Source organism: Bufo gargarizans, chromosome 8 (assembly GCF_014858855.1).
Source record: "Bufo gargarizans isolate SCDJY-AF-19 chromosome 8, ASM1485885v1, whole genome shotgun sequence".
Taxonomy (NCBI): domain Eukaryota; kingdom Metazoa; phylum Chordata; class Amphibia; order Anura; family Bufonidae; genus Bufo; species Bufo gargarizans.
Window position 1 is genome coordinate 170,570,130 of NC_058087.1, and position 13,473 is coordinate 170,583,602.

General features: G+C 45.3%; 1 protein-coding gene across 2 annotated transcripts in view; it reads left to right on the top strand.

Moving 5' to 3' along the window:
• The window catches only part of LOC122944558 (mitotic spindle assembly checkpoint protein MAD1-like), a 381,207-nt gene that overhangs the window by 168,147 nt on the left and 199,587 nt on the right, over nucleotides 1-13,473 (top strand). For both annotated transcript variants that reach the window (XM_044302963.1, XM_044302962.1), the window contains exon 6: nucleotides 117-327. In XM_044302963.1, coding sequence (XP_044158898.1) covers nucleotides 117-327 — 211 coding nt within the window. The remainder of the gene's footprint in view (nucleotides 1-116; nucleotides 328-13,473) is intronic.

The following is a 13,473-nucleotide window of genomic DNA, read 5'->3' on the forward strand; positions in this document are numbered from 1 at the left end:
ATAACCTCTAGGGTCCTCAAAATAAGACAAGAGGCGAATGTTTGACTCCAGTAAATTATGCTGCACACTGTAGATGTACTGGAACTGGTAATAAGACGTTTGCATTTTATTTTCAGGGTTCCTATGATCCGAGCAAAGTAAAAGTGATCCATTTTAGTATGAATCCTGCTAGTAAGGCCCAACAGCAGCGCAAGGATGATGTCCAGACCCTCCGAGATGAGTGCAATAAACTGAGAGAACTTGTTCGTATTTTAGAGGGAGGCACCACAGTTCCTGACAAACTCGAAGCAGCAGGGAGCATCCAGGCGCCCATTCAGGACGTTTCAGGTAAGAGTTATTTTATATTATTCTATGATGAACTTTAAAAACAAATATGTCACCCCCTCCCCTCCCCTCCATTTCACTTTCCCTTTTTCAGTTTGGAAAACCTGTACTGGGCATGCTTAGTGTCTCCTAGTTCAAAAACTTAAAGGGGATTTATAGCACCTTTCATATTCCAGCATCGTACTAATGACCCTCACAAGTTCCATGCAGCCCCTTTAAAGTGTAACTCTTTTTAATTTATTTTAGTTGCTAGTTTATTAGAGCTAGGCATGTATACCTGAGTTAGTCTGTCAATGACTGTCAAAAGATCTGTAATTACCTTATAATAGCTTTCATTAATGTCCCTTTCCACTGCTCCCTTAAAAGACCGTTACTATGGCTTGTCTGTCTTCCCTTTAGTGTAAACAGAAGACGGAGGGGCGGTCCTCCACACTGCATGGCTGCATTAGGCTTCAGAGTGAGGAGGCGTGTCTCTCACTAATCCAATCTAATTGGCTGGCAGGGAGCTGCCGAGTACAGCATGCGTGTATAAAATGTGAGGGAAGGCAGTTTTGGCAGAGGAGCCACCTTGAGAAGATACTCATATTTTAGGGGTTAAAACAGCTGTAACTAAGGGAAAAACTCACTAAAAACAGTGGTATGTAAAGAAACTAAAGAATACTGTATGCATAATGCTGCAGCAGCAGTAACGTATGCCAAAATTTATTTATTGATGAAAACATGACCGTTACACTTTTAGCCCCTCTCTTAGATTTTACCAGGACTGGGCACCATAGGCCTTGCACTGTCACATATGTTGAACGAGGAAAAAATGTATTATTTACATCTGATTTCTGATTAGTTAATAATCTTTTGCGCTGTGCATTCACATCCTGGAAATGTCTTGATTGCAGTCTCACGAATTATGGAAGCGTGGATTGTAGGCTCATGCTACTTCCATTCAATTCGGTGGGAGCAGTATTGCGGCTGCGAGTGCTGACCGCTACAATGTGGGCAGTGCCGTGTAGTTTCGGCAACAGGAGCTACACAGAACAGCTGAACGGCAAGGGTGCCGGATGTCAGACGCCCGCTAATTCGCTAGTGATGCTTATCTTTACGATAGACCATCACTTAAAAAAAACAGGAGAACTCCTTTAAAGAGGGGTGACCATACAGAGTACCTAGCTGTCTGGAGGACCTGCAGTGTTCATGGATTATATAGACAGCCCATGTATATTATTGCAACGGAATAGTTTTTGCAGATCCGTGACGCTAATGTGAAAGAAGCCCCAAAATTATATGGGGCCCTTTAAAATGACCTGTGTGATCATAGTTTGTGGTCCGACCAAATTATTATATTTGTATGCTCAGACCTTCTCTTGTAAACTGCTGGTCCTGTTTCTGGAACAAGAAGTAGATGTTCGACAGCCATATCAGTTCTTATGGGTCAGCTTTCTGTCACCCAGTCTCCCCTGCAGTCCATAAAGCATCTTCTGCGACGACTTCCATAGAAAGGACATATAGTAGCCTGTGACATAACTTTATGAATCCTGGATTTATCGCGCTCCTAGATCTTCGCCATTCTTTGTCCAGATCTCTGGAAATCCCCTGTAATAACTTCGTCTGAGTGCTTACAGAAAGCAAATATCCTTCCAGGGCGCAGCTATACGCTCTGCTCAGATGACACCTTTCAGGGCGCCGCTAAGCTTTAATTCATTATTGATGCCTATGTTCATGCTGTGTTATATTTGCTGGAGAATAATCCATCATGTCGCTGTCAGCAGCTGCGGCAACATCTGTAATAGAGACGTAAAAGCATCACAAATGTAATTGGTAAACATTTACTTAGCGGCACCTGCTGATTGCTTTATAATATAATAGATTCGTCGTGCAGCGGTCCACCGCCCGTCTGCTAGACCGCTTCCTCACTCATCATAAAGAATTTGGCAGAAGTTCTGCCACATAGTAATTCTTAGCTGGGCTATCGTATATTAGTCCCAGATTAAGGAAGAGCGCCACTCATGTCTAAGGGCTGTGTTTGGTATTGCAGCTCAGACTCAGTTGATTGACGGTAAGCTGCAGTTCCATGTGCAGCCTATAGATCAGGGTGGTGCTCTTTCTAGGGTTGGGAGGAAGCAATCCTTTTTTCTTTCTAATCCTATGCCGTCCTTATAAACCTTGGTTTCTTTCATTATACCAGCCAAAGAATATAAATTCCAGTAGCTGACACTGATATAGAAACTTTGAGAATGTCCACCTTGTACCATGCCATTTTTATATTCAATATACTGCAACGATTCATTTTAATACCTATATTTACCACTAGGGGTCGTTTACCGCATTTTGTGTTATCAGAGCATCGCCCCCTAGTGGCGGCTGCAGACAGACAGAATTTAATCAAGTGCTTTGTCTGTGCTGGAAATTTGGCGATGCAACCTCTATGAAACGTTTTTTTAAAGCGTCAACATATTGAGCCTACGGATGTAGCAGTCTTTAACTTAAAGGGGCTTTTCCATGATTAGGGTCCATTCACACGTCCGTTGTTTCTTTCCTGATCTGTTCAGTTTTTTGCGGAACAGAGCTGGACCAGTTCTGTACCCATTCATTTTCAATGGGTCCTGAAATAAAATCAGACATTGAGCTGTCCGATTTTTTTCAGGACCCATTAATAATGAATGGGTATAGAACTGGTCCAGATCTGTTCCGCAAAAAACTGAACAGATCAGGAAAGAAACAACGGACGTGTGAATGGACCCTTAATCTAAAAAAATTAAAATCATACATAAACGTACATGACAGTCTCTTTTTAACAAAGCTAGAACCATCCATGGATCCAGAGATCTCCCCATCCTTTGGCCCAGTTATGCTAGATTTATTTCAAGCTGGCAGCTTTTGTGGTGTATCCTATCTCAGAGGGGTGTGTCCTTTCTGCTGCAGCTAGTGGCAGTTGAAGGATAGAACTGAGCATGTGAGAAATTAGATAAAGAGCAAACAGGTGGCATTATACAGATAGATTTCATTGAATAACTCAGTGTCACTACCAGAGCTTTGAGACGTTCTCACAGCTCTGTTTCTCCACCCCTGTGATGAGGTCTTTACTTTTGGTTTCCTTCCTCCCAGCTGTCTCTCCTGTGTTTGATTTCGCTGCCTTTAAATCACCCCTCCTCCTTTGTAGAGGTGCGGATTATACTTTTCATTTGAGCTGTATCTCTCGCTTGAGTATCTTCACCTGTGTGATATCTTTTCACTGGATCTGTGTTCTGCTGAAGCAAGTACTCCGGATATTGTCTGCTGACTTTGGATCTGTTTTCACTGCAGCTGCAGCTCCTTCAGATAAGTGTTCAGACATTGTGTGTTTCTGTTTCTTTGCTGACTGGATCCGAGGCGACCCCGGTTCTGTCCATATACTGAGCAGGGCACTGGTGGCCGTGCCCCTTCCACTATTGTAGGGGTTTCAGTGGTCATCAGCCTGAGGTACGCGGGCATGTCTCGATCCACCATATGGATCTGGACATGTGCATAGCAGCTTAGGGAGAGCTTTTAGGGTCTGACAGGGGTCACCCTTTATCCTCCCTAGTTTGGGTCCGGTCAGTTGCTATTTACTGTGTGTTGCTCACTTACAGCCGTGACATTGTGTGTTGCTCACTTACAGCTGTGACATTATAATCCGCCCCCTTTTTTGTCATGTCAGTGAGGGGTTTGACAACAGAGGAATAATTCAAAATGAACTTTCTGTAATAGTTTGCAAAACCCAGAAAGCGCATCAATGCCTTCTGATTCTCAGGAAGCTCCCACTCCAGCACAGCACTGACCTTCTCCGGCTCCATGCGAAAACCAGAAGCAGAGAGGAGAAAACCCAGAAATTGAATCTCCGATACCATAAAAACACATTTCTCCAGCTTGGCGTACAATTTATTCTCTCGCAGAATCCGCAGAACCTGAAAAAGATGATCCTGATGGGTCTGAACATCAGGGGAAAAAATCAAAATATCATCAATCCTGTTGCCTTCCGTCTTGATCTTCCACGGGTTTAGGAAGATACATAATGTATTTCACAGGGCTCTTTTAAAACCATATGTCCAGCCCACGGTACCCTCCTCTTTGCCTCCTCCTCCGATTTTGGTTGATGGCAATCTGGAGTTTGAGGTTTCCAGAATTGTGGACTCTCGCATTGTCCGCGGTTCTCTTCAGTACCTCGTTCATTGGAAGGGTTATGGTCCTGAGGAGAGGATGTGGGTTCCGGTGTCGGACATTAAAGCCACTCGCCTCATCAGGGCATTTCATAGGGCTCATCCTGAGAAGGTGGGTCCTGGGTGTCCGGAGTCCACCCGTAGAGGGGGGGGGGTACTGTCACTACCAGAGCTTTGAGACGTTCTCACAGCTTTGTTTCTCCACCCCTGTGATGATGTCACTACTAGAGCTTGGAGGAGTTCCCTCTGCCCTGTTTCTCCGCCCCTGTGATGAGGTCTTTACTTTCGGTTTCCTTCCTCCCAGCTGTCTCTCCTGCGTTTGATTTCGCTGCCTTTAAATCACCCCTCCTCCTTTGTAGAGGTGCGGATTATACTTTTCATTTGAGCTGTATCTCTCGCTTGAGTATCTTCACCTGTGTGATATCTTTTCACTGGATCTGTGTTCTGCTGAAGCAAGTACTCCGGATATTGTCTGCTGACTTTGGATCTGTTGTCACTGCAGCTGCAGCTCCTTCAGATAAGTGTTCAGACATTGTGTGTTTCTGTTTCTTTGCTGACTGGATCCGAGGCGACCCCGGTTCCGTCCATATACTGAGCAGGGCACCGGTGGCCGTGCCCCTTCCACTATTGTAGGGGTTTCAGTGGTCATCAGCCTGAGGTACGCGGGCATGTCTCGATCCACCATATGGATCTGGACATGTGCATAGCAGCTTAGGGAGAGCTTTTAGGGTCTGACAGGGGTCACCCTTTATCCTCCCTAGTTTGGGTCCGGTCAGTTGCTATTTACTGTGTGTTGCTCACTTACAGCCGTGACACTCAGTAGCTATAATACATGTTTAATTACCGTATTTTTCGGTCTATAAGACGCACCTAGGATTTGGAGGAGGAGAATAATACAAAATATATTTTCCATCAGACCTCAGAGCAGTCCTCTAAATCAGACCCCCATTGTTCATCAGACATCAGATCAGACTCCCAAATCAGACCTCAAAGCTCCATCAGCCTCAGATCAACCCCAGCCTCCATTAGCCTCAGATCAGACCAAATTAACCTCTGACTCTTCCAGCCCCACTCAGCTTCAGATTGCACCCCCCTACCGCCCCATCAGACCACAGATCAGACGTTTAAAAAAGAAACTTAACTCTCTTGCTCTGGACGGAGCTGCATATCCAGGACTCACCGCGGCGCCCCATTGCTTCTTCCAGGTCCCGCTGTGTACTGTGACCTGACATTGCACAGCCAGGTCATAGTGTGCGCCTACGTGCACTACGTCCTGCCACTGTGCGCAGTTAGAACACCACAGCGGGACATGGAAGAAGACCAGGGAAGTTGAGTATATCCAGCGCAGCGCTGCCCTCACCTTCCCATGCCTCCTGCATGCTAATGACCGCCTCCACAATGGAAGTGGTCTTTAGCATTCAGACTATAAGATGCACTGCCAGTTTTCCCCCATTTTGGGGTGTCTTATAGTCTGAAAAATACTGTACATGCAGTTACAAAAGTATTCAGATCCAGGGGCTGATTTGAAATCTGTAGAATATTATCTGTGGGACAATCCCTTTCACACCTGAAAGCCACAGTTGTTGAAAACCATTTTGATCCTTAACTGAACAAAAGCCATTAAAAGTCAAGTTAATGTTTGCTGCAATGGTGTATTAAATGGATGCAAGGGATGACGCTGCTGCACACCTAAGGCAACAGTGAATGCACACGTTTTGTAAATTCAGATTCTTACTGGGCGTCTCTCAACACCTGTTATCAGCTTGGCCAGGCTTGAGAGGCTGACAACAGCCCAACAGGACTTGCTCCCCCCTCAACCTTTCTCCCTCTATTCTCTACTTGTCGTCTAGTTGCCTACTGTTAAAAGGGGGTCTCCCATGATTGATGTAGAAAATAAAAATCAGACATCATATAGTACATCACAATACATTTCTAAGAAAGCTAGAACCAGTCCTGTACCTCAAATGGTTCGAAAGATCTCCACATTCATTGCTCCAATTGTTCTACTAGATTTATTTTAGGCTGGCTGCTCAGGGCGTGTCTCCTTTCTCTGGGAGTGTGCCCTTTCTGGATGCTGCTCTTTTCCTGTAACTGCCACAGATTCTAACAGTAGATATGGCTGGTGACTGCTGAAGGTCTCTGAGGTGGACATGGAAATAAAGAAACGAATAAACGGCAGGTAACTCTATACAGATACATTTTTTGAATGGCTCAGTGGCTATACTATTTTTTATTTTTTTGCAATTATAAAAGTATTCAGATCCAGGCGCTGGTTTGAAAAATGTAGAATGTTTTTCATGAGACAACCCCTTTTAAGATGTTTCCTCCTTCTCGTTCAGTGGTTGACGCCTGGTAGATGTCCCTCAGCTCCAGCCTAATATGGCCCCAGACGGTACATTCCTGAGCACTTTCTCTGGTCTCCAACACTCAGCTCTAGCCTAATATCTCCCCAGAATGCACAGTTCAGAGTACTTTTTCTGGTCGCCAACCTTCATCTCTAGCTTAATTTGACCGCCATAGTGCACAATCCTGAGCACTTTCTCTGGTCTTTGACCTTCAGCTCTAGCCTTATTTGACCCCCAGAATGCACTATCATGAGCACTTTTTTGCAATTATAATAGTATTCAGATCCAGGCGCTGGTTTGAAAAATTTAGAATGTTTTTCATGAGACAACCCCTTTTAAGATATGTCCTCCTCCTCGTTCAGTGGTTGACGCCTGGTAGATGTCCCTCAGCTCCAGCCTAATATGGCCCCAGATGGTACATTCCTGAGCACTTTTTCTGGTGTTCGACCCTCAGATCTAGCCTAATATGAGCCCCAGAAAGTACAGTTCAGAGTACTTTTTCTGGTCGCCAACCTTCATCTCTAGCTTAATTTGACCGCCATAGTGCACAATCCTGAGCACTTTCTGTGATCGTGCACCCTGATATATAGCCTAATATGAACCCCAGAATGCACAGTTCTGTTGACTTTTTCTGGTTGCCGAACCTCAGCTCTAGCTTAATATTACGCCAGAGTGTACAATCCTGAGTACTTTCTCTGGTTGCCGACCTTCATATCTAGCCTAATACTGTATAAACCCCAGAATCCATAATCCTGAGCACTTTTTCTTGTCGCCGACTTTCATATCTAGCCTAATATGAACCCCAGAATGCAGAGTCCTGAGCACTTTCTCTCAATGCAGTGGAGCTTGCCCAAACCAGTGACAATTGACTGTAGTCCTCTGCTGGTACCAATGCAAAATCAGGGCCAGTATATGCAGCAGAAATCTGAAGCTTGCACTTTTCTGGTCAGTCATCATCAGTAAACCTTGGTGTAAGACACAGCCATGCACACACGTTCCCCCAGGTTTATTGGGGAAATTAGGTGGTTGTCTAGACTGAGCGAGCACTGAAATGATGGGAAGGAATGAAATGACTATAACTCCATTGGGGTGCCAGGCACGTATCACATTTGCATTTTTAATAAACGCGGACCTGGCCATGTATGTGTGTGCATATATAGTTAATGAGCCAGAACTTATTTCTCTTGCATCTGAAGACTCCCCATCTATCGCGGTCTGCGTGACGTCAGCCGGGGGATTAGAGCACAGACTTGCTGAGTGTACAGTAAAGGATGAAAAAAAAGGGAGGCTGAATTTTCGTCATACCCTCTAAGCTTATGTACTGTCAGCACGCCGCCATTCATCATAGTCACGTACAGTGTACAGCCGCACACAAGCAAAGGTTATGATGTGGCAGAAAGCGCCTTGTGCTGCTGACTAGTGCACTGTAATCGGAATGATCTCCGGGCACCATGGCATTAATTACAGCTCGTTGAGTCTTGGTCAAAAATGAACATTGCCCCTGAATCCTTAAGGGATATCCTGGCTACATCAAGGATAGTGGATAGATTGGTGGGGAGCTGACCCCTGGGACGGAGTCCCAGTAACCCCATGGTGACACCTGAAATAAATGGAACAAGCATGCGTACTGCCACTCCATCTCTATGAGACCTCCGCAAATAGGTGAAAGCCTGTGCTCGGCTATCTCTGTTACTCCCATAGAGCTAAATGGAGTGGCAGGGTGCATGGACCCCCACCGACCTAATAGTTATCCCCTAGTGTGTAGACAATGGATAATTTGAGGTTACCGGAATACCCCTTTATGTTCTCACCATGCAGAAAGGCCTTGAATTATTATTTTTGCTGCTAGTCTGTCGCTGTCTGTCTCTTGGACAGCTACGTGACGGTCAGGACCAGGGGCGGACTGGGAACGTAAAGTGGCCTTGGGGGAAAAAAAAAACTAAGTGGCGCCAAGTAGGCGAGTCCAATTTGACACAAGGCGGGTCAACACAAGTAGGCAGGGACAACAGAAGTAGGCGGGGCCAGCCATACTGTAGTGCGGCACAAAATACCGCCCCAGCAGAACCAAATACCACAGTGCAGCATAAAATACAATCCTAGCCACCATACTGAGGATGGTTATACAGTTGAATTCAGGATGGAACCGATGACTGCTGGCCCGATGCTGAAGTATCTGAGGCTCCTAGCATTAATTAATCCTGAGAGCATCAGATTGTTATGTGTCTGGCCAGCAGTCGTGAGGAGGCCTTGGGTGGCGGCCTGGGCATCGGCTCACTGGGAAATTACCGTGTAGGGTCTAAGTCCGCCCCTTGAGCAAATCTGTGTGGGCCCAATAATATCTTTTGGATGGAAAAATTGTGTAATACTACCATACAGTGTCCTATCATGCAGGTCCAGCATAATACTGTCAAATAGTGTTAACATATTAGTTTCATATGTTGGACAGTTAAATGGTATATAATACTGAAATAAGCTATAATATAATACAAGTGGGCACCATGATATGTTTTTGCCAAGCTTTCATATAGTGCTTAAATAATACTACCCTATAATGTACTGTTATATAGTGTTTACAGAATATTGTCATAGGGTGGACATATAAAAATGCTATATAATACTTAAATTATACCAAAATAGAATAAAAATTGCCACCATGAATGATTCTTGCCATGCGGTCGTATTGTACCTAAATAATACCACCATATAGTATACTGTCATATAGTGATTACAGAATAGTGTCACTCAGTGAGTATATAAAGTATATAAACATGCTGTATAAAGCTTTAATAAAATGCAAGTGGGCACCATGATATGTTTAGACCACAGTGGGGATGGGAGTGAAGACCCTGAGCCAATTGGCCCTTTGTCCACCTTATAATCTAGCCCAGGGGCCAGCGGTCCTGCACTCAAGCTTCTGTGAAACTACAATTCCCAGCATACTCACCAGCTCGGCTGCACTTCATAGAAGTGAATAGAACATTCTGGGAGTTGTAGTTTCAAAACAGCTGGATGCTGCTGATCCCTGATCTAGCCCTACAACTATATAATCGTTTCGGAAGCTGGAGCTATGGAGGTCAAACCCAGGTACTGTGATGTTGATTGTGATGACCTACCTGTGGTAACCGCCGAGTACAATTTTTGGCACCCTTACAGAAGAAAGTGTCGATGAGGGGCTTATTTTGTAATTTTTTTATGGATTTTTGTAAATTATTAATTTGCATCGTGAACTGTAAATTCTGAACAAGGACGTGAATGTCTGTCTCCTCCTTGACCGAGACAACGCTTCGCGTCTCCAGCAGTTGTCTGCACTCTACGATGAGTCACTGTTGTTCCGAGTGTTTACTTGGAGAACTTGTCTGAAGCTTTTCTCTAATGGACTTAAGGAGGGATTCTTCTGCTCCAGGCACAATATCTAATAGTCTGTTACATCTTCACTTTGTGGAGAGCCTCATCTTTCCTCTAATGCGCTGCCTGGATGAAGAAATATTTTCCTAAAACGTTATCTTGTCGGGTTTTCAAGTTTACATCTTACTCTAATCACAAAAACTTTCCAAATTCTCAGGATTATCTGAGAGGCACTTTCAGAGGCGTAGCATGGAGCACGTGGGGTCCAGAGCAAGTTCTATACAACCCTCTATGTACCACTGATTATACCTTTTTTTTTTCGTATGTAGCATTGGGATCTTGTGGCCTCCTCAGATACAAGGGCCCAGATGCAACTGATCTGCACCCCCTGTAGCTAAGCCCCCACGTACAATATATCAAATTTTGGGTCTTTCCTTAAAGACTATTCCCTATATATCAATATGTTAAAGGGCATCTGTCAGACGATTCATGCCCATGACACTGGCTGACCTGTTGAAGGCATCTGTGTTGGTCCCATCTTCATATGTGCCACATTGCTGAGAAAAATTAGGTTTTAATATATGCAAATGAGCCGCTAGGAGCAACGGTAGCGTTACTATTACACCTAGAGATTCTGCTCTCTCTGCACCTGCTGCACCCTCTCCACTTTGATTGCCAGACCTGATGATGTTTTCACTGCCTGGTCCTGTCAATCAAAGAGGAGGGGGTTCGGCAGTTGCAGAGAGAGCAGAGCCTGTAGGTGTAACAGTAACGCCCCCGTTGCTCCGAGAGGCTCATTTGCATATAATAAAACATCATTTTTCTCAGCAATGCGGACACATATGAACATGGGACCAACACAGATGCCTTCAGCTGCCAAGCGCACATGTAACAGGTCAGCCATTTTCATAGGGACAAATCTGCTGACAGATGCCTTTTAAGGATTCGCTCCCGCAGTTGAGACGATTAAAGTGTACCTGCCATTATTTGTTGTTGTTGTTTTTCATCTAATTTATGGGGAACATTTTTCTAATCCATTTAGAGAACTTATACATTTGTATGAGAAAGGCCCCCTGCACACGGCCGTGTTTCACAGCCGTGTGCGGGCCGTGGAACCGCGGCCTGGATCCCTCCTGAGAGCAGGAGCGCACGGCGTCATTGGTTGCTATGACGCCGTGCGCTCCCTGCTGCCGCCGCAATACAGTAATACACTGGTATGATCTATACCAGTGTATTACTGTACTGTGCCGGCAGCAGGGAGCGCACGGCGTCATAGCAACCAATGACGCCGGGCGCTCCTGCTCTCAGGAGGGATCCAGGCCGCGGTTCCACGGCCCGCACACGGCTGTGAAACACGGCCGTGTGCAGGGGGCCAAAATGTGCTTTAGCAGTGCAGTGAAGACGGCTGGGGTTAGTTCTTTTTTCCCCCCTGCTGGGTGCTATATATTTCTAGAAATGAACATCTGTACTGTGCATAGATATTTGCTCTTCCCTCCTGCTATATTGACACTGTTCGGCATGGCTAGGGTGACGGTGAATAACTCCTTTATATTTCCAGCATGGCAAGTAACCAACCAGCCGCTGGGAGATGCAGGGCAGATCGTGCAGTGAGGAGGAGAGACAGGGAGTGGCTGATTTACAACATAAAGAAACAGTATGTACTATACTAAGCGCGTTAGGGAACGGTTGGTACGATGAGATGCAACAGTGATGCCCTCATTGTACCAAACGGCTAATTTAAATATTGCAAAAGGCCTAATTTCTCAGCAAAACGTTTGGTACGACGAGGTGCAACGGTAATACCCTCATTGCACCAAACAGCTAATTTACATATTGCAAAAGGCTTTATTTCTCAGCAACGGAGACACTGATCCACAAGGGGACAGCAGCGTTTGAATCGGTAGACCGTGATGATGCTAGCGGTTTATTTGCTTATTACTCAGGTAGATGGTGACAGATGCTCCCTAATGTTCTACATATCACAAGCTTCCACAGACCATATAATGAAAGCCATTTCCACCGGGCCACCTTGAAATAAAGTCAATTCGCTGCCACTCGATTATGCCCAGTTGCAAGATTAGAGATTACGGTAAATGAGAGCCGCGATATCCGCGTAACCGGGAGTCATCTCACTTGTGCAGCATGAACCTATCATTACCAGGGTTTAATCAGGCCCGGTTACAACGGCGCCCGTGTTTGCCCTCTCGCTCTGCCGGCACCGACGTGTTTAACGGACACCAGTGCTTCACATTAGAGAAGCTGCAGGTGACGAATAAGAGGCGATCACTCAGCTTTGTGACAAACAGCTGGCACCTCCGATATGAAAGCCTGAACACCTCTTTCATAATCCACCGAGTTCAAACGGCTTAAAATGACATTAAAGGGTCCGATTTTAGAAGGATTTTTGTATTAAAACACAGCTATTAATATATTACTCTCCGGGGCGGTTCATCTTGCCGGCACATAACGCTGTTTCTCTTCGAATATCTTCTTAGATACAATAATAATGGAATTATTACTCCACACGCTAGAGATCGTTAAGTGTGACTCCATTAAAAAAAAAAAAAGGCAAAAATCAAGGTTACACTGGGCTTTAAATCTATTTGAGCAGAACCGCTGGAGGCATGATAACATCTTGGCGTCTTGCCACTAGTTGCGGCGGTCTCATTTGTTTAATAATAACCTATTAAAACGCGGAGGAAATAAGCCCTGCAGACCGCACTGTTCATGGTCACAGCAGAGGTGAGCGTAATAGCCGTATAATATTAATGGAAGCTAGGAATCATTTATAGGTTTTTGGATCTGGCGTGACTGCTGCTTCTCCTCTCTCTATTATGCGAGAACGCACGTTAGTTTAAGGGATTTCTCCCTCCAAAATAAAAAGAAGAGGCAGCAGAAGTCTGTAAGTTGTCCTCTTGTGCGAAAAAGGGACAGTCTGGTTTAGAAAACCCATTCCCCAATACCTTACTGGTCAGTAATGCGTTAAAGGGGTCTCCACATATTGCTGACCTATCCTCAGGATAAGTCACCGATATCTGACCGGTGGAGGTTCGGCCCACTCGCCGATCAGCTTTTCACTACAGCCTCCGGCATCGGAACTAGCACGCTAGCACGTTGAACGCAGCCGGAAGCAAAGGGTGGTGTCCGTCCCGGGTTACCAGTCACTTGAATGGGAGCTGAGCTGCAGGAACTCTGCACGACCACTAGCCATTGAACGGAGGTGTGCTCTTGGCTCGATACAAAACGCTAGTCCCAGTGCCATAGGCTGCAGAAAAAAGCTGCAGCCGATG